The sequence below is a fragment of the Somniosus microcephalus genome, chromosome 19 (genome assembly GCF_052327205.1).
Source record: "Somniosus microcephalus isolate GS21.2 chromosome 19, FLI_Smic_1.0, whole genome shotgun sequence".
Lineage (NCBI taxonomy): Eukaryota > Metazoa > Chordata > Chondrichthyes > Squaliformes > Somniosidae > Somniosus > Somniosus microcephalus.
The window spans coordinates 39070578-39091521 of record NC_141005.1 but is presented as its reverse complement, the minus strand read 5'-3'; the positions used below and the strand labels follow the sequence as shown (position 1 = coordinate 39091521).

The 20944-nt window shown below is 48.0% G+C and overlaps 1 protein-coding gene across 1 annotated transcript in view; it reads right to left on the bottom strand.

The window, feature by feature from the left end:
* setd1ba (SET domain containing 1B, histone lysine methyltransferase a) overlaps positions 1 to 20944 on the bottom strand; it is a 194105-nt gene that overhangs the window by 30432 nt on the left and 142729 nt on the right. The window contains exon 9 of the mRNA XM_085961635.1: positions 2786 to 2968. Within this exon, the coding sequence (XP_085817761.1) occupies positions 2786 to 2968 (183 nt within the window). The remainder of the gene's footprint in view (positions 1 to 2785; positions 2969 to 20944) is intronic.

Genomic DNA, 20944 nt, shown 5'->3' with positions numbered 1-20944 from the left:
GGCCAGTTTGTATTCCAGGGCAGACAGCATAGCAGCCAGTATAACAGAGAAACAACTGTGCATGGTGTGGTTCTGGCCCTTGCACTTTGTCCAGTGCCTGGGGAAAAGCATTAACCATCGAGCAACAAAATTGTTTTACGGGCCTGTGCGGGGACGGTAGGGCCGGGGGGTGGGGGGGTGCGGTGGTGAGCTGCTCAACCAATCCGTGGCGGGAGCACATGGCTACTTCAGCCCCAGGCAGCAAAAATCCTGTATTTATAGCATTAGTGTCATCTCTGGAAGGGCTTATGGAGACCATCTCCTTTGGTGGATTTGGGACCCTCCAGAAGCAACAGTTACTTTATCAGTCAGACACTGAAGTTGGGACGGGCACGAGTAGCACCACAAAATGCTTTTATGGTTAAAAACCAAGAGCTCAGAGCAAACACGCAGTTCTTTTCCGGCATGCTGTGGTTAGTAAAAGAAACAAATCGACTTTCAGAGGCACAAACCCCCCCACCCCCCCAACTTTGTCGTGAGTCTTAAGAAGCTGCCATTGGATTTGTGGGCAACCATGCTGATGGAGAAATATGCCAGGTGGCTGTGTAATGGGGCCCGAGAGAAATTCTGGGAAGCTGGTGTAATATCGCTCTCCTGATACCAGTGCTGAAATAAATAAAGTCACTGTTGCTGGTTCCCAAAGCACAAGCCTCATGTAGCCAGTGCCAACCCCATTGTAAAACTGCCAGGTTCACTTAATCTAGGCCAGGAAGACCCCATTTAAAAAACCAAAATTGGGTCCTTGTGACAACCAGATTTAAACGAATCGGCATTTGTATATTGGGGTTGATGCTGTCTATACATTTGAGTACTAGTGTCACAAACACCCCATCAACATCAGTGCAAAAACAGCTTTAAATGTGCTATAACAATGCTACATTTGGGGGTGGGGGGAGGGGTGGTCAATCCTGTCAAAGGAGCCATGAGAATAATTTAACACAACACTATAATCTGAAATAAAAACAGAAAATGCTGGAAATACTCAGCAGGTCAGGCAGCATCTGTGGAGAGAGAAACAGAGTTTGTGGCCCAGAAATTCGGGTCTCCACGGGTGAGTACGCACAGGGTACTCACCCATAGGCCCAATGGAAGTGCCAGTTTCCTGCATGCACGGGAAACCGGCACTTCCGTTCCCCTGAACGAAGAGGTTCAGAGGTCGAACGCATGCGCAGGAGAGGCTGCGCGTGCGCATCGAACTTCGGTTTTTTATACAGGTTTTCCCGGGAGGGTATGTCTTCAGAAGTTAGACATGTAAAAAGCAGGCGTAAGGCCTGCTTTTTACAAGGTAAGTGGTGAATTAATTCAAATTAAAACATTTTTTCCACAGGTTTATTATTTTTAAATACTTTAAAGCAAGGCAAGTTTATTTTTAGCCTCGTTAGAAAATAAAATTATTTTTTTCAAAAATTTAAATTATTGTTTAAAATAGTTTATTTCATGTAATTTATAGTTTATTTAAAAAGTGATTAAAAAAAAATTATTTGAAGATTTAGTGCTGTTTTGGGGCCGTAGTATTTATAACTTTTGACAGCTCTTCCTGTCAGTCTTATGAATGGAGCATTCCCTGCTCCAATTGGCTCCCCATGGCCCACGTGATCACAGGGGACGCATCGAACTAACTGCGCCCCTGGGATACACAAGCACTGCGCGCCGGCAGCTGGACCAGGCCCCGGATCGGAATTCCACGGGGGCCCACAGCACAATGGCCGGTGCGCAAGGTTAAGTGCAGGTCGGGGGCTTACACCCGCGGGAAGCCCCCGACCCGAATTTCTGGGCCAATGTTTCAGGTCGATGACCCTTCGTCAGAACTGGAAAAAGTTAAGAGATGTAACAGATTTTTAAGCAAGTGCAGGGGCAGGGAAAGGGAGATGGGGAGGAAAGAACAAAAGGGAAGGTCTGTGATAGGGTGGAAAGCAGGAGAGATTAAAGACAAAAGGGATGATGGTGCAAGGCAAAAGGAGATGGTAATGGGACAAGTTAAGAAACAAAAGATGAGTCTAGAAACAAAAGATATGAGTCTAGAAACAAAAGATAAGTCTAGATGAGGAATAAATGGGAATGGCAGAATCATCAACAGCTGCCATGTGAAAAAAAAAATAGGGCAGAGGTTATGGTCTGAAATTGTTGAACTCAATATTGAGTCCAGAAGGCTGTAAAGTGCCTAATCGAAAGATGAGGTGCTGTTCCTCGAGCTTACGTTGAGCTTCGGTGGAACAGTGTAAGAGACCAAGGATGGCAAGGTCAGAGTGGGAGTGGAGCGGAGAATTAAAGTGACAGGCGACCGGAAGCTCGGGGTCACACTTATGGACTGAACAGAATTGTTCCGCAAAGCGGTCACCCAATCTGCATTTGATCTGAAACTATAATCTGAAACTTTGCAACAATGGACTCTGGCAGCGTTTGTATGGAAATCTTGTGTCTGATTAGACACACGGCACAGGGCACACGCATATTCAAAGTTTTTTTAGTGACAGTTCTGGCATGAGATGAATTGACTAATTGGATATTTTGAAGCTAAAGGAGTCGTTTCACCATTGCTTTGTTACAACACACATAAAAACTACAATGCTATCTTGAAGACTCTACATAGTCTCTCCAGGGACCCTGTTTGAAAGACCCTGTGCTAAGCAGTTGATACTAAAAAAAAAGTCACGCACCAAAAATATTTGATCTTAATATTGAAAATCTTCATGATACTGATAAAAAAAAAACACTTTGTCCTCTGGTGATGCGGTGTTTCCCTTACCTTAAAGGATGGCAATCGGATTGCACCCCTTAGACCCATGCCCAGTCCCATGCCTTCATAGCCGAGCCCTTCTCCTTTAGGCCAGTTCTCCAACAGACATGTTGAAGCTGGAGCTGGTTCTTTAGGCTTTGGTCTCTCCTCATCTTTACTTTGATCTGCAGATTTTATTGGTGTCTGTGAAGCCTGTGGAAGGAGATGGTGAAATTAAAATAAAATTACAAAATGTACACAAAAACACAGGACTGGGAACCAAAACCAAATCCAAATGAAAATTCTGGGGTCGAATGTGAATTTAATTGGAAATTAGCAAAGCATATTATAATCTGATTAAGTAAACAGTATGAGTATTACCAGCACAATGCACTTTTTATTTTTTTTGGAGCCAATAAAATGAAGGTGAGCCTATATTGAAGGTTCAATCCGCCAAAACCAGAATATGCACATGACCATTTTATTGGGACAGGACATACCCAGTGACGTAAGAAAACTACTAGGCACTTGGTCTAAGCGTTAAACAAAGCTTTAATCAACTGTTTTACAACATGGAGGTCTAGTTGTGTCCTTCACTAGTTCCTGTTAATAATGTCCAGCTGGGCCCGTGCCCGAGTATTTATACTCTCCCTGGAAAGCGCCACCCGCAGGCCATTTGGTATTATTTCATAAGTCTTTCTTTCATGAATGACGGATTCATGTCACCCAGTCTGGAACATTAGCTGATCGATATGATTCCGAGAGTGTGACTATGTCAGGCTGTTGCTTGACTAGTCTGTGGGACAGTTCTCCCAACGGACACCAGTTTGCAGAGGTAAGTGAGGACGGCCTTGTAGGGGTTGACTTGGCTGAGCATGCTTTCATCATGCTCTGATTCAAAGGCTAGTGGTTCATTCTGTTTTATTCTCGTTACTCTTTTGAGTGATTTGACACAACCGGGTGGCTTTCTAGACCACTTCAGAGGGCAGTTAAGAGTGAACCACATTGGAGTGGGACTAGAGCCACATACAGGCCACACCGGGTAAGGATGGCAAGTTTTCTTCCCTAAAGGGACATTAGTGCACCAGCTGGGTTTTTACAACAATTCAATAGCTTCATGGCCACTTTTACTGAAGCCAGCATTTTATTTGCACATTAAAAAAAAACTGAATTCAAATTTTTGAAACTGCCATGGTGGGATTTGAACTCGTGTGCTCTGGATTATCAAACCAGGCTTGTGGATTATTAGTCAAGTAATATAACCACGATATTGCTGTACCCGATTGTTAATGTAATTAAGTGCCATTTTTGCCTTTTTTTCCTGATTTAGCTGACTGGGATATCTTTGGCAATGTGCATTTTCCTCCTTCCCAAACAATGCTGGATCATGAACATAATCTAATTTCCAGACCATTTTTCTTGTGTTCCTTTGTTCATAACCTCTTTTCATTTGAAATAAGCACTGACAATACGAACTGTTTTACACACAGAAAGAAAAATGAACTAAAACTGAATACAGGGATTTTACACTATACCGGATTTGGCAGTACTTCACACTAACTCCAAATTAGAGAATGTTCCAGTCCTCAGCATTAATGTTCCCCACATTGATGTCTACTCTAGACCATCACTATGAATGAAAGTGAAGTGAAGAAGAATGCCACGATATTTTAAAGAGTGCTGACACTACTGTACATCAAATGACAATTTTAAGTACCAACAATTCTGGTGTTTTTATTACCTGCAAATCTAGCAACTTATGAGAGCAATCTTTTGCAAATTTTATACCAGTGCAACCAATATGCCTGCTTTAATGGTAAGCATTTTGCCAGTAGCAACAGCAGAATCAATCCACCTCGCCATGCAGAAGGTCATGCACCGAGAAAACGCAAGACTTCTACACAAGAATACATCTGCCTAGAGCTGCAAGTTTTACTTATGAAGTCCCTCATGAGCACCTGAAGTAGTTAAGTTGCTTGAAAGCTGCAGAACCATTGGGAGACTCGGGGGGAATTTTTCGGGGGGTCAGCGGACGTGATCGGTGGCGGAAAAAATTGACAGCGGGTCGGGACCGCCGCCACACGCCTTTCCCAAATGTCAGGTCTGTCAATGCTGAGCAGACCCGACAAGCAGTGGCGGGGGAGGCAATTCAGTTCATTATGACCTTGTTACAGACCATTAAGAAGTATCTTGAGCTCACCTTCAGAGTTTACCAGGTCACCCACAGGGTCTACGCTGCTTGAGGATCACATCCAGTAAGCAGGGCGGGAGTTGAATGGCCATGGAAACATCTCAGTAATTGACAGCTGCAAATGTACTAAAAAAGCTGCCATCTCACAGCTGTTCACTTTCCAAGTTCAGAAGCTGTTGCTTACTGCATTTGGAAGACAGATTGAGCTTTATGCAGGTTGCAAGTGTTTGGGGTAAACTCTCTATCCAGTGTCACCTCATTGGAACAACCTCTCTCACCATTGACAGATCACTTCTGTCATCTCAAGTTTAGCTGCCATCTATTACATCAGCATCGGTGCCCTTGAAACTATCTCACCTTGGTCCTCAGATGCCCACCATGATTAGCCCCAACACCAGCAGTACCAACACCACCAACCTTCTCCGCAATCAACTGATGCTGCAGAGGACACAGGGCATCAGCACCCGACCATATTGCTGCCAAGGACACCAGGGGTGGCCTCACCACGGCCAGATTTACTTCACTTGACGCTGTACACCCTGACTGCCACATGATGCACCAGGTTGGCACCACCCCACACCAACACCATAAAGCATCCCTACAATGTCCAAGCCATTCCTTTCACGCTCATCACCATTGCGGGGGGTACTGTTATGTCTCATCATTCACTGCAACTCACTAAGCCACTTCCAAAGGTGCACACAAATCTGTCTAACAACGCAAAGTGTTCAGAATAAAAGGTTTCAATGTCTGACAGCACATTAACAGAAACTTCACATGAACATTGGCTAAAACACACAAGTATCTACCCTTGTGTGTTGTTAGTTGGTATGATTGTCAGTGTTCTTGCTCAGGCCAACATCCCCAGCATCGAAGTTCTGACCACGCTCAATCAGCTCCGATGGACGGGTCACATTGTCCGCATGCCCGATACGAGGCTCCCAAAACAAGCGCTTTACTCGGAGCTCCGGCACGGCAAGAGAGCCCCAGGTGGGCAGAGGAAACGCTTCAAGGACACCCTCAAAGCCTCCTTGAAAAAGTGCAACATCCCCACCGACACCTGGGAATCCCTGGCCCAAGACCGCACAAAGTGGAGGAGAAGCATCCGGGAAGGCGCCGAACACCTCGAGTCTCTTCGCCGGGAGCAAGCGGAAGCCAAACGCAGGCAGCGCACGTCAACCCAAGCACCCCACCCACCCGCCCCTTCAACCACTGTCTGCCCCACTTGTGACAGAGACTGTAGGTCCCGCATTGGACTCATCAGTCACCTGAGAACTCATTTTTAATGTGGAAGCAAGTCATCCTTGGTTCCGAGGGACTGCCTAAGAGAGAGAAGAGATTATGATTGGACTAGGATGAGGGCGAGTGTGAGGGGTGGCTACTGAGATGGGGAAGTGATAATGTAGTTAGAGAGGGATGGGTGGAGGTGCAAGGTAAGTTGGTGTGAGTAAGGATGTGTAGGGTAGGGAAGGTAGAGTGATGAGGATGTGATGAGTGGCTCAGCAGGATGAGGTTGAGTGTGGCGTTGCAGTAACGTTTTGTGATCTACTGAGATCATTGAAAGGTTTGCGCCACTGCAGCCTGGTCCTCCTGACGACATCCCTGTTTGTGCACTCCTGTGCAATGTGCAACCAGGCTGCATTGGTCTCCTGGGGAGATCTCTTCTGCCCATTGGAAGGGAAGAGAACCTCCCTGCGTGCTATGACTCCCTCTATAAGCATATGGAGGGAGTCATAGGAGAACTTGGGTACAGCCGTGCACCTTTGTGCAGTGCTCGTCAGTGTTTGCAGCACCTCAATGCTGTAGAACACTGACAGCACAACTGTCAAAGTAAATTTGCGCATGGTCCCTTTAAGGAAACCGGCTGATGACACGTCATCAAATGACGTCATCATACCTGCTTCCTTCAATTGGTCGGGAAACGTGCTGGCTGGGCTTAACAAGCCCAATCAGGGGAAATCATTTTGAACTGCGGGCTGGAGCCGGCCGCGAGGCCGAGACCCTCTACCACGTCGCCCGCCGCGGACCCGCCGAGATTGGTAAAATTCAGCACTTAGTGTTCAGTGAACACTCGACACAGCACTGCTGTAACCCTTTAGGCGCATAACATACTCTGATAATTCAGTGAAAACAAATTAAGTTCATTAGTCTGTAAGACTATTAGAGCAATGTCCAAAGACATTTAAACTGCTCAACACATGGCCAGCCAATGCTACTCTGCATACATTGCTCAGAGGAGACATGAGTGTATATTTTAAAACTGAATTATCTTTATTATGTATAAAGCTCATGTTTTGAGGCTATTTCATGTGGCAATTTAAATTGCTTCATCCCTAAAGATGAACGAGCACACTGAAATCATTTCTACAACTGACTCAGTTTTGCTTATTTTTTTGATGTTATCAGGTTGATTGTATTGTTGCACACAGACTCAATCTCATTCACACATCAGTAGTGCACACACTTAGAGATCACGCTGACTGGCAGAGAAATAACATCCAAGAAAAAAAGTTGGGTTCGATGATGTGACAACATTGGATATAATGAGAAACTGAGGAAAAAATGGACTCAAATAGATAAACCAGTTCAGTACTGCAATACAATAGCATACAGGTAAAACATTTACATTAGATCTCTCTTCTATATAAAACATAATAATAATGTAGCAACAATCAAATCTAAAATCAGGACATCAGCATCCAAGCAGTCAACTGAACTCTCTTTCCCACCTCCATCCTATCCCACCTTGCCGTCTATAAAAACAAGGAAAATTTAAGTGTAAAAAACCTTACAACATAATTCAAATGAGATAATAAGACTGTTGGCCTGACACACTTACATTTCTTGCCTGACCTGCAGACTCCATATTACCTGTTTCTGACTAACACGGTTTAAAAGCAGAATGTTTCAGTTTGAACAGGGTTCCAGAACCTTCCACATGTAAATGAAGCCTAAAATTCTAAAGAAACATCATTTTTGATTAGAAATGGTAAAAGGAACAAAATCACTGGGCAGTTGTTTCATGCGGATTTCAGTAAGCCATATAGGGGGCCTGTGATACTTTCACATGGTTGGGGGGGGGGGGGTGGGGGGGTGATTTTACTGAAGTACACGCGAGGCGAGGTTCCCAGCCACCAGTGTGTCCTTGGAAAATTATCCCTTGAACTATGCGAAACATTCAGCAGTGCAAGTATAGATTTTACCCTTCTTGGACTGTGTTTAAATGGAGCATTTTGAGTTGTACAACACTGGGGTGAAGTCATGGCGGTTACAGGGTTTGCCACCAGTGGCTGTAATGGGAACAGTCTAAGGTAATGAATTAAGAGTTTTGTGCAAGGATGCTGTAGTGTATGTGCCTTTAAGAGCCCCAGGTGTGCTGTAATGCCGGTAATTGCCACTCGGGCTATATAAGCCTGTATATTGTGTATATCCGTTAGAACCCCCCCCCCAGACTTTGCTTAGTAAACACCTATGAACCAACTCCTGTCTTCAGTGTCTCTATCAACACACGGACACTACAGTGGCGACGAAGTGGAAACGGACTTACCTGCAATTCGGCAGCACCTCCAGGACATCGATTCCTCGGGCGTCCAGAAGACTCAAGAAAGTGAGAGAAGCTGTGGTTTCACCAGCTGGCCAAGCTGGTGGCAGGTACTGCGCTAATCCTTCCTGGGCGTCAGGCTGGGGCTCCAGCAGCTGGCTCTACAGCTGAGACAGGCAGCGAAATCGGAGGCAAGCAATAACGGACTGGGAGGGAGCACTCGGGAGACGGCCGGCGCGGCAAGCAGGTCAGCGTTCAGACCTGCAGAGAAAGTCCGGCGGGAACGAGTCTCCAACTGTAAACAAATAAAAAAAACAAAGAACGGAAACCTCGGGAAACAGCGTTGTCATCGGCAGCAGCGGCGGGAAGCACTATATCTTTTCTGAAATGCCTAAGTCTGGCAATATTGATGCTTTTGATAGCAAAATAGAGGATTGGACCACATACGTGGAAAGAGTAGAGGTATATTGCACTGCAAATGGAATAGAAGATGAAAAAAAAGCTTCAGTACTGCTGAACCTAATGGGCGCAAAGGCATACGGGCTGTTACAAAATGTAATCACTCCAGCCAAACCAAAGGACAAGAATTTTAAAGAAATTGTTGATACCCTGCAGGAGCACTTAAACCCAACACCACTGCTGATAGTGGAACGATTCAAGTTCTTCAAGAGAAATCAACACAAGAATGAAAGTAACGCTGACTACCTAACCGAATTAAGAAAGCTATCAAAGTACTGCCAATTCGGGGCAGGACTAGCAGATTATCTTCGAGACAAATTCGTTTGCGGTCTCTTAAGTGAAGGAACACAAAAAAGGCTGCTTTCTGAAAAAGATTTAACATTGGACAAAGCTTTCAGTATGGCTGTATCATACGAAGCAGCAGCAAGAGGAGCTGCAGAGATACAACAAAAGACACAGAACTTCGGCACCCATGAAATGACACGGTTTCGAAAGATGTTATCGCTGCAGCAGATCCACCCATAACCAGAAGGACTGCTGGTTCAAGGACAAAGCATGCAGGCAATGCGGAAAAATTGGACACATTGCACGGGTATGCCGATCTGGATGAAATAAATCCACAGACAGAAAGAAAAAAATCAATAAAGGAAAGTACAGGAAGGTACAAATGACGGACAGTAGCTCCGAAGACCAGAAGAGCGATAGCGACTCCGAAAACAAGAGACTAAGCTGTCTCAAATTACATAATGTACTTGCCAAAGAGGATTACCAAACCATTTGGGTTAACCTCACGATAGCAGGGTCCCCTGTTAAAATGGAGCTAGATACAGGATCAGCTCTAACCGTAATAAATCGACGGGATTACGAGAGGCAATTTTCGCATATACCTCTAAAAGACACATCCATTATCTTAAAAACATATACGGGGCAGAAAGTATACCCCAAAGGAAAAATAAGGGTGCCTGTTGTATACAACGGCAAAGAAATACAAAAGTTGTATTTATACATTCTACAAGATGGTGGTCCACCATTGTTGGGACGTGAATGGATCAGAAAGATACGTTTAGACTGGCACTCCATTCAGGCACTGACGGTGACCAGTAAGAAAATAAACAATGATGACATCATACCTGAACGATTAAAAGATATCTTGGCCAACGCCAAAGAAGTGTTTCAAGAGAAACTAGGAACCTTGAAGGGCATCACCGCCTCAATAAAAGTGAAAGATGCAGCAATTCCCAAATTTTTTAAGGCAAGACCGGTGCCATATGCAATTCGTCCAGCAGTCGAGGCAGAGCTGGAGAATTTGGAAAAGGCAGGCGTATTATCCAAAATAGATTGGAGCGAGTGGGCAACACCCATCGTTCCAGTCATGAAAAAAGCATTAAATAATGATAAATCTGAAGAACAGAGAAAAATTCGCATCTGTGGAGACTTCAAGGTGACTGTAAACCCGGTCCTTCACACAGTACAGTATCCTCTTCCGAGGATAGAAGATATTTTCGCCTCACTATCCGGAGGGAAACGTTTCACCAAAATTGACTTGGCACAGGCATATCTACAGATGGAGGTTGAGGAGGCCTCTAAAAGGTATCTCATGATAAACACACACAAAGGCCTGTACCAGTACAATCGACTGGTTTTTGGAGTAGCATCAGCTCCAGCTATCTGGCAAAGAGCTATGGAGCAAGTCCTGCAAGGGATTCCGGGGACTCAATGCTACCTAGACGACATCCTTGTAACAGGAGAAAACTACAACGAGCACCTTGCCAATTTGGAGCAGGTGCTCACTAGGCTGAAAGAACGGGGCCTACGAGCAAATCGCCCCAAGTGCGAATTTTTCCAAAATCAGATATCATATTGTGGCCACATAATTAATAATGAAGGGTTGCATAAGTCACCTGAAAAAATTGAAGCGGTCATAAAAGCCCCAGCACCTGAAAATGTTTCACAATTAAGGTCGTTCCTGGGATTAATAAATTACTATCATAAATTTTTACCGAACTTATCAACTCTTCTACACCCTCTTAATGAACTTCTACAAACAGGAGTGATTTGGAAATGGAACGAAGACTGTAAACATGCCTTCCATAAATGCAAAGACTTAATCACATCCGAAGAAGTTTTGGCTCATTACAACCCATCACTGCCAATCAGACTGGCGTGCGATGCATCCCCTTACGGCATAGGAGCAGTATTATCCCATAAATTCCCTGATGGCTCAGAACGGCCGATAGCTTTTGCGTCACGCTCATTAAACTCAGCTGAGCGTAACTATGCCCAAATCGACAGGGAAGCACTCAGCCTGGTATGGGGAGTGAAGAAATTCAACCATTACCTACACGGACAAAAATTTACCTTGTTGACTGACCATCAACCCCTCATCTCCATATTCAACCCTAAAAAGGGTGTTCCCATTATGACAGTGTGGTAAACCACTGTAGTTCACTGTGTTCACTGTTGTTGTTGTTGTTGTTCTCGTTCACTCTTGTTTCACTGTTATGCCTGACTATGCCTCAGCTGACTCCGCCCCTGGGCTACCGAGTATAAGAGCGGCCGCATGGCAGCTCCTGGCATTCGGTCGTCCACTAGAGGCATAGTCCTGATCTGTCTGAAGTGCAATTCAGTAGTTAATAAAAGCCTGTTGTTCTGAACTCTGCCTAGCCTTTTATTAGAATTGATAGCGCATCAATTTTATTAACTACTGAAAAAAAAAAAAAAAAACGATGCTGCAGATTCTTAAGATCAAGTGCCTGGAACTCGACCCGCAAGAACCGGACTCGACTGCTAAGTTCTCGCACTGGCTGCACTGTTTTGAGTCCTTTCTGACTGCATCCGGCGAGACCGTCGCCGCCGATGCCGACAAGCTCAGGGTGCTGAACTCTAAAGTAAACCACCGAGCTTTTGCCCTTATCCGGGACGCTACGAGCTACCAGGGGGCTATCGACATCTTGAAGGAGCAATACGCACGCCCGGTCAACTATGTTTACGCAAGACATCTCCTGGGGTCTCGCAAACAACAGCCCGGGGAACCCACAGAAGCATACATACGGGCGCTGAAGGAACTCGGCCGAGCCTGCGAATGCAAGCAAGTAACAGCCACGGAACATACGGAGGAGCTCATCCGGGACGCCCTCGTGGCGGGCCTCAGGTCCACTCACACACGGCAGCGACTGCTGGAAAGTAGCGAGCTCGACCTGAAGGCGGCGATTTCACTCACCCTCTCGTTGGACGTAGCCCACCGGAACATGGAGGCCTACTCCCCGGACCGCGCGGTCGCCTCATGGATGCTGCAGCCGCCGCCACCTTGGGACGCGGCGCCGCCACGGGCCCTGGCCTCAACTGCTGCAGCGATGTCCCGCCCGAGCCAGAAATGTTATTTCTGTGGCCAAACCAAACACCCCAGGGCGCGCTGCCCGGCGAAAAACACTGTCTGCTCTGCCTGCGGTAAGAAGGGACACTACGCTGGCGTCTGCAAAAGCCAGAAGACCCCTACCTCCAGCAGCGCCGCGTGCGATTCGTGGGAGCGGCCATCTTGCCTCCCTCCAGCCTCGTGGGGATCGGGATCGTCATGGGCGCCGCCATTTTGTCCTTCCTCTCCGACGCCGCCATCTTCTCTGCCATTCTGCCAACGGGCCCCCGACTCACCCACCGCCGCTTCACCGGGGTTCTACAGCGACGCTACCGACTCCACAGCGGCCTCCATCACGCTGGATCAATCCAGACCCCATCAGCTAGCCAGGTCCACGATGGACATCCAGGTAAATGGCCGCGCCACAACTTGCCTTTTTGATTCCGGGAGCACGGAGAGCTTCATACACCCTGATACAGTACGGCGCTATTCTCTCTCGGTCCGGCCAACGTGCCATCGGATCTCCATGGCCTCGAAATCCCACTCAGCAGACGTCGGCGGCTACTGCGTAGTGACCCTCTCGGTGAAGGGCTCCGTATATAAAAATGTAAAGCTCTTCGTCCTGCCACATCTCTGCGCTGCCGTTCTACTGGGGTTGGACTTTCATTGTCACTTTAAGAGTGTCACCTTGACATACGGTGGACCTTTTCCCCCACTCACTGTCTGCAACCAGCAGTTTTTAAATAGCCCACCGCGCCCCACCTGTAGCCTCTCCACCCTCAAAATCACACCCCCCCCCTGTTCGCCAACCTCACCCGCGACTGCAAGCCTATCGCCACAAAGAGCAGGCGATACAGCACCGGGGACAGATCCTTCATAAGATCTGAGGTGACGCGGCTCCTGAAAGAGGGGATTATTGAGGATAGTACCAGCCCCTGGCGAGCCCAGGTGGTAGTCGTTAAGACCGGCAACAAGCAGCGCCTGGTCATCGACTACAGCCAGACTATCAACAAGTACACCCAGTTGGACGCATACCCCCTCCCCCGCATAGCCGACATGGTTAATAAGATAGCGCAATACCGCGTTTTCTCGACCATTGACCTCAAGGCAGCATACCACCAAATCCCTATCCGCCCTGAGGACCGCCAGTACACAGCTTTCGAGGCAAACGGCCGCCTTTTTCACTTCCTCAGGGTTCCTTTTGGCGTCACCAACGGTGTCTCCGTCTTCCAGAGGGAGATGGACCGGATGGTCGACGAGAATGCGTTACAGGCCACGTTTCCCTACCTAGACAACGTGACCATCTGCGGCCATGACCTGCAGGACCATGACGCCAATCTTGATAAGTTCCTCCGCACGGCCCAACTCCTAAACCTCACGTACAACAAGGAAAAGTGCATATTCCGCACAGCCCGCCTCGCTATCCTTGGTTGCGTGGTGAAACACGGAGTCATCAGTCCTGACCCTGACCGGATGCGCCCGTTGATGGAACTTCCCCTGCCCCACTGTCTCAAGGCCCTCAAAAGGTGCCTGGGCTTCTTTTCCTATTACGCCCAGTGGGTCCCTCATTATGCGGACAAAGCCCGTCCACTTATCAAGTCCACTTCCTTCCCCCTGACGGCGGAGGCCCACTTAGCCTTTCACCGTATAAAAGATGACATTGCCAAGGCCACCATGCACTCGGTAGACGAGTCCATCCCTTTCCAGGTGGAGAGCGATGCATCCGACTTCGCCCTGGCCGCTACCCTTAACCAGGCGGGAAGACCCGTGGCCTTCTTTTCACGAACCCTCCAGGGCTCCGAACTCAGACACTCCTCTGTGGAAAAGGAGGCCCAGGTCATTGTGGAGGCGGTGCGCCACTGGCGGCACTACCTGGCTGGAAAACGATTTACCCTGCTTACTGACCAGCGTTCAGTTGCTTTCATGTTCAACAACAAGCAGAGGGGTAAAATCAAAAATGACAAGATTTTGAGGTGGAGAATCGAACTTTCCACCTACAATTACGACATCTTGTACCGGCCAGGGAAACTCAACGAACCCTCAGACGCTCTATCGCGAGGCACATGCGCCACCGCGCAGATCGATAGACTACGGGGCCTCCACAACGACCTCTGCCACCCGGGGGTCACCAGGTTCTTCCATTTCATTAAGGGCCGCAACCTGCCTTACTCCATCGAGGAGGTCAGGACCATGACCAGGAGCTGCCCAGTCTGTGCAGAGTGCAAGCCGCGCTTCTATACGCCGGACAGAGCAAACCTGATCAAGGCCACCCGCCCTTTTGAGCGCCTGAGTATCGACTTTAAAGGGCCCCTCCCCTCCTCTGACCGTAATGTGTACTTCCTCAACATAGTTGATGAGTACTCCCGTTTCCCTTTTGCCATCCCCTGCCCGGACACGGCCACCGCTACGGTCATTAAATGCCTGCACAACCTCTTTGCTCTGTTCGGTTTTCCCAGCTATATTCATAGCGACCGGGGCTCGTCCTTCATGAGCGACGAACTCCGTCAGTATCTGCTCATGAGAGGTATTGCCTCAAGCCGGACCACCAGCTACAACCCCCGGGGGAAAGGACAGGTTGAAAGAGAGAACGCGACGGTCTGGAAGGCGGCCCTCCTAGCCTTAAAAACTAGGGGCCTTCCGACCTCCCGTTGGCAGGATGTCCTACCCGATGCGCTCCACTCCATCCGGTCACTGCTGTGTACAGCCACCAACGCAACCCCCCATGAGCGAATGTTTGTTTTTCCCTGGAGGTCCACATCCGGTAACTCACTACCACACTGGCTGACGTCCCCAGGGCCCGTCCTGCTGAGGAAGCATGTAAGGTCCCACAAAACGGCTCCCCTGGTAGAGAAGGTTCACCTCCTCCATGCCAACCCCCAGTACGCCTACGTGGCATACCCGGACGGGCGGGAGGACACAGTCTCCATTAGAGATCTGGCACCCTCGGGGTCCACTGACCCGCCACCATTGCCCCCCACCACGACCCCCTCCGACACGGCCCAAAATTCAGTAGACCCAATTCTCACCCCTGTCCATTCCACCCCAGTAGCGGCCGGAGCCCACTCGCCCACCCAACACCAAAGGGGACGATACGCCGGTGCTGGACCCCGCTCAAGACGCGTCGTGGGAAGCTGTACCATCGCAACCGTCGCCACGAAGATCTCGACGGCAAACGAGGCCGCCCGACAGACTCGCCTACTCGAACTTTTGATACACTTCACCCCGCCGGACTTAATTTTAAACGAGGGGTGAATGTGGTAAACCACTGTAGTTCACTGTGTTCACTGTTGTTGTTGTTGTTGTTGTTGTCGTTCACTCTTGTTTCACTGTTATGCCTGACTATGCCTCAGCTGACTCCGCCCCTGGGCTACCGAGTATAAGAGCGGCCGCATGGCAGCTCCTGGCATTCGGTCGTCCACTAGAGGCATAGTCCTGATCTGTCTGAAGTGCAATTCAGTAGTTAATAAAAGCCTGTTGTTCTGAACTCTGCCTAGCCTTTTATTAGAATTGATAGCGCATCAGACAGCGCAAAGGCTACAGAGGTGGTCCCTTTTTCTAGGGGCACACCAATACAACATAGAATACAAAGGATCAAAACAGCATGGGAATGCTGACTGTTTATCGCGCCTACCGTTGCCAACGGTAGAAGAGGCACCTACAGTAGACCCAGTAGAGATGTTCCACTCTACCATAGTGGAATGTCTACCAGTGACAAATTCTACCATTGAAAGGGAGACGAGAAATGACCCGATTCTCTCACGGGTCTACGATTTAACAGTGAAGGGATGGCCAGCACATGGCGAACCACTGTTGCCAGCATTCTCGCAAAGAAAACAGCTGTCAGTGTGCCGAGGAACCTTGATGTGCGGATCCAGAGTGGTGATTCCACCCAAACTCCAGGATAAAGTGCTAAAGGAGCTTCACGAGGGGCATCTGGATGGAGTGAAAATGAAGAACCTAGCTAGGGCGTTTGTATGGTGGCCAGGTATCGATGGAGACATCGAAGAAATGACCAAGAGCTGCCTAGGATGCCAGAAGGTCCAAAACGCTCCACCACAAGCCCCTCTACATCCATGGGAGTGGCCCTCATCTCCCTGGCAAAGGGTGCACATCGACTTTGCTGGTCCATTTATGGACTCAATGTTCTTAATCGCGGTTGATGCACACTCCAAGTGGCCGGAGGTAATAAAGATGTCCTCCACCACCACGGAAAAAACCATCACAGTATTAAGGGCCATTTTTGCCAGGAATGGGCTGCCGGAACAGATATGTTCTGATAATGGACCGCAATTTGTGTCCAAAGAATTCAGAAAGTTCTTAAAAAACAATGGGGTTAAGCACTACACATCCGCCCCATACCATCCCGCCACCAATGGATTGGCTGAAAGGTTTGTCCAGACCTTCAAGAAGGCCATAAAGGCCATGGGTAATGAAGACATAAAACTTCAGCACAAGGTGGATAACTTCTTATTCGCATACAGGAATGCAACACATATGGTTACCAACCAAACTCCCGCCATGATGTTCTTCAACAGAAACCTAAGATGCCGGCTGGATTTGGTCAAGCCCAACATCAGAAGGGACGTGGAGAACCGGCAGTTTCAAGGCATGAATGAAAGGCCAACTAGAACCTTCCAGATAGGTCAACAAGTTTTGGCCCGGGACTACCGTACCGAGAAATGGCAGCCTGGAACTATCTGCACACGACTAGGACCACTGATGTATACTGTGGACATCGGAGAAAGCATAATAAGGCGCCATGCTGACCAAATCATAAAGTCATCCGAAAGGGGACAACCTACACCTCAACTCTATACGTCTAACGATAAAGTAGAGATACCCATATCTACCTCCGATCCAGTGATACTGGAACCCAATGAACCCGACACTGGCATTCAAGCCGAATCAGCCTTGCCAGAAGAACCTACGACACCACCAGAAACTACTACACCCCCGAGGCGTTATCCGGACCGAGTCAGGAAGCCTCCTGAGAGACTGACTTATAATTAACTAACTACAGCAATGTGTATATTATTTTGCTTATAACATGTCATAGAGTCATAGAGTTTTACAGCACAGAAAGAGGCCCTTCGGCCCATCGTGTCTGCGCCGCCCATCCATCCCTGTCCAGTCTAATCCCATTTTCCAGCATTTGGTCCATAGCCTTGTATGCAATGGCATTTCAAGTGCTCATCCAAATGCTTCTTGAATGTTGTGAGGGTTCCTGCCTCTACCACCCTTTTAGGCATTGAGTTCCACATTCCAACCACCCTCTGGGTGAAAAAGTTCCTCCTCAAATCCCCTCTAAATCTCCTGCCCCTTACCCTGAATCTATGCCCCCTTGTTATTGACCCCCCTACTAAGGGGAAAAGTTCCTCTTTGTCTACCCTATCTATGCCCCTCATCATTTTGTACACCTCAATCAGGTCCCCCCTCAGCCTTCTTTGCTCCAAGGAAAACAACCCCAGCCTGTTTAGTCTTTCTTCATAGCTGAGGCGCTCCATCCCAGGTAACATCCTGGTGAATCTTCTCTGCACCCTCTCCAAAGCAATCACATCCTTCCTATAGTGAGGCGACCAGAACTGCACACAGTACTCCAGCTGTGGCCTCACCAGCGTTTTGTACAGCTCCATCATAACCTCCCTGCTCTTATATTCTATGCCTCGGCTAATGAAGGCAAGTATCCCATATGCCTTTTTAACCACCTTATCTACCTGTTCTGCTGCCTTCAGGGATCTATGTACATGTACACCAAGGTCCCTCTGACCCTCTGTACTTCCTAGGGTCCTACCACTCATTGTGTATTCCCTTGCCTTATTTGTCCGTCCAAAATGCATCACCTCGCACTTTTCAGGGTTAAATTCCATTTGCCACTTTTCCGCCCATCTGACCAACCCGTTTATATCGTCCTGTAGCCTGAGGCTTTCCTCCTCGCAATTTACCACCCCACCAATTTTCGTGTCATCTGCGAACTTACTGATCATACCTTTTACATTCGCATCCAAATCATTTATGTAGATCACAAACAACAAGGGACCCAGCACCGATCCCTGAGGTACCCCACTGGACACAGGCTTCCAGTCACAAAAGCAACCTTCGACCATCACCCTCTGCCTCCTGCCACTCAGCCAGTTTAGGATCCAACGCGCCAAGGCACCCTGGATCCCATGGGCTCTTACCTTCTTGACCAGTCTCCTATGCGGGACTTTGTCAAAAGCTTTACTGAAGTCCATGTAAACCACATCCACAGCATTTCCCTCATCCACCCCCCTAGTCACCCCCTCGAAAAATTCAATCAGATTTGTCAGACATGATTTACCCTTGACAAAGCCATGCTGACTATCCCCGATTAATCCTTGCCTCTCCAAGTGGAGACTAATTTTGTCCCTCAGAATTTTTTCCAATAATTTCCCTACCACAGATGTTAGGCTCACTGGCCTGTAATTCCCTGGTTTATCCCTGCTACCCTTCTTGTATAATGGCACTACATTAGCTGTTCTCCAGTCCTCTGGTACATCCCCTGTGGCCAGAGAGGTTCTGAAAATTTGTGTCAGAGCCCCTGCAATCTCCTCCTTTGCCTCCCACAGCAGCCTGGGATACATCTCGTCCGGGCCTGGGGATTTATCCACTTTTTGGCCTGCTAAAACCGCTAGCACCTCCTCCCTCTCGATGCTAATATGTTCAAGTATGTCACAGTCCCCTTGCCCGATTTCTATGTCTGCATCGTCTTTCTCCATAGTGAACACAGATGCAAAAAATTCATTTAAAACCCCGCCTACATCATCTGGCTCTACACACAGATTGCCACTTTGGTCCCTAATGGGCCCTACCCTTTCCCTGGTTATCCTCTTGCCCTTAATATAGTTATAAAACATCTTAGGATTTTCCTTTATTTTGCTCGCCAGTGTTATTTCATGGCCCCTCCTCGCCCTCCTAATTTCTTTTTTAAGTATGCCCCTGCACTTTTTATACTCCTCTAGGGCTTCTTCCGTCTTTAGTAACTACCAAAAGCCCCCCTTTTATTTCTAATGCATTTTTGTATATCCCTTGTCATCCAAGGTTCCCTTTGCTTGTTGGTCCCACCCTTGACCTTTACAGGAACATGTTGGCGTTGTACTCTCTCTATTTCCCTTCTGAAAGTCTCCCACTGTTTTGATGTGGATTTTCCTATAAGTAGCTGCTCCCAGTCCACTTTGGCCAGATCCTGCCTTATCATATTAAAATCGGCCTTCCCCCAATTTAGAACCCTTATTTCCGGGCCGTCTTTGTCTTTTTCCATGACCACCTTAAATCTCACCGAATTATGGTCACTGTCGCCAAAATGCTCGCCTACTGATACTTCCACCACTTGCCCGGCTACATTCCCCAGAATTAGGTCCAGTACCGCCCCCTCTCTTGTAGGACTTTCTACATGTTGGCTCAAAAAGCTCTCCTGGATGCACTTTAAGAATTCTGCACCCTCTAAGCCTTTCACACTCTGACTATCCCAATTAATATTGGGGAAGTTGAAATCCCCCACTATTATTACCCTATTATTTTCGCACTTCTCTGAGATTTGCCTACATATCTGTTCCTCTATCTCCCCCTGACTGTTTGGGGGCCTATAGTACACTCCCAGCAAAGTGCTTGCCCCCTTTTTGTTTTTAAGTTCTACCCATATGGCCTCATTAGAGGAACCCGCTAATATATCATCCCTCCTTACAGCAGTAATTGACTCCTTAATTAATATTGCAACACCCCCTCCCCTTTTACACCCCCCTCTGTCTCGCCTGAAGATTCTATACCCCGGAATATTGAGCTGCCAGTCCTGACCCTCCCTCAACCATGTCTCCGTGATAGCAACAATATCGTACTCCCATGTGTTCAACAACAACTTCAGTTCATCCACCTTATTTGCAAGACTCCTTGCATTAAAATAAATGCCTTCCAGCCCTGCCATATTCCCTTTTGCCTTCACATATTTGCTCTGCCTTCCCAGCTGACTTGTTTTTTCCTCTGTATTTGGCTGTAAATCACCCCCTACTATAGCTCCACTCTGTACCCCATCCCCCTGCCAAGTTAGTTTAAACCCCCCCCCAGCAGTGCTAGCAAACCTCCCCGCAAGGATATTGGTTCCCCTCTGGTTCAGGTGTAAACTGTCCGACTTGTACAAGTCCCACCTTTCCCAGAAGCAGACCCAGTGATCCAGGAAACTAAAGCCCTCCCTCCTGCACCATCCCTTTAGCCACGCATTCATCTGTTCTATCTTCCCATTCCTATACTCACTAGCACGTGGCACCGGGAGTAATCCAGAGATTACAACCTTTGAGGTCCTGCTCTTTAATCCTTCACCTAGCTCCCTAAATTCTTGCTGCAGGACCTCATCCCTCTTTTTACCTATGTCGTTGGTACCAATGTGGACCACGACCTCTGGCTGTTCACCCTCCCCATCCAGAATGCCCTGCAGCCGCTCAGTGATATCCTTGACCCTGGCACCAGGGAGGCAACAAACCATCCTGGATTCACGTCTACGGCCACAGAAACGCCTATCTGTTCCCCTTACTATAGAATCCCCTACCACTATTGCTCTCCCACTCTTTTTCCCCCCTTCCTGGGCAGCAGGAGCACCCCCAGTGCCAGGAAGTTGGCTGCTGCTGCCTTCCCCTG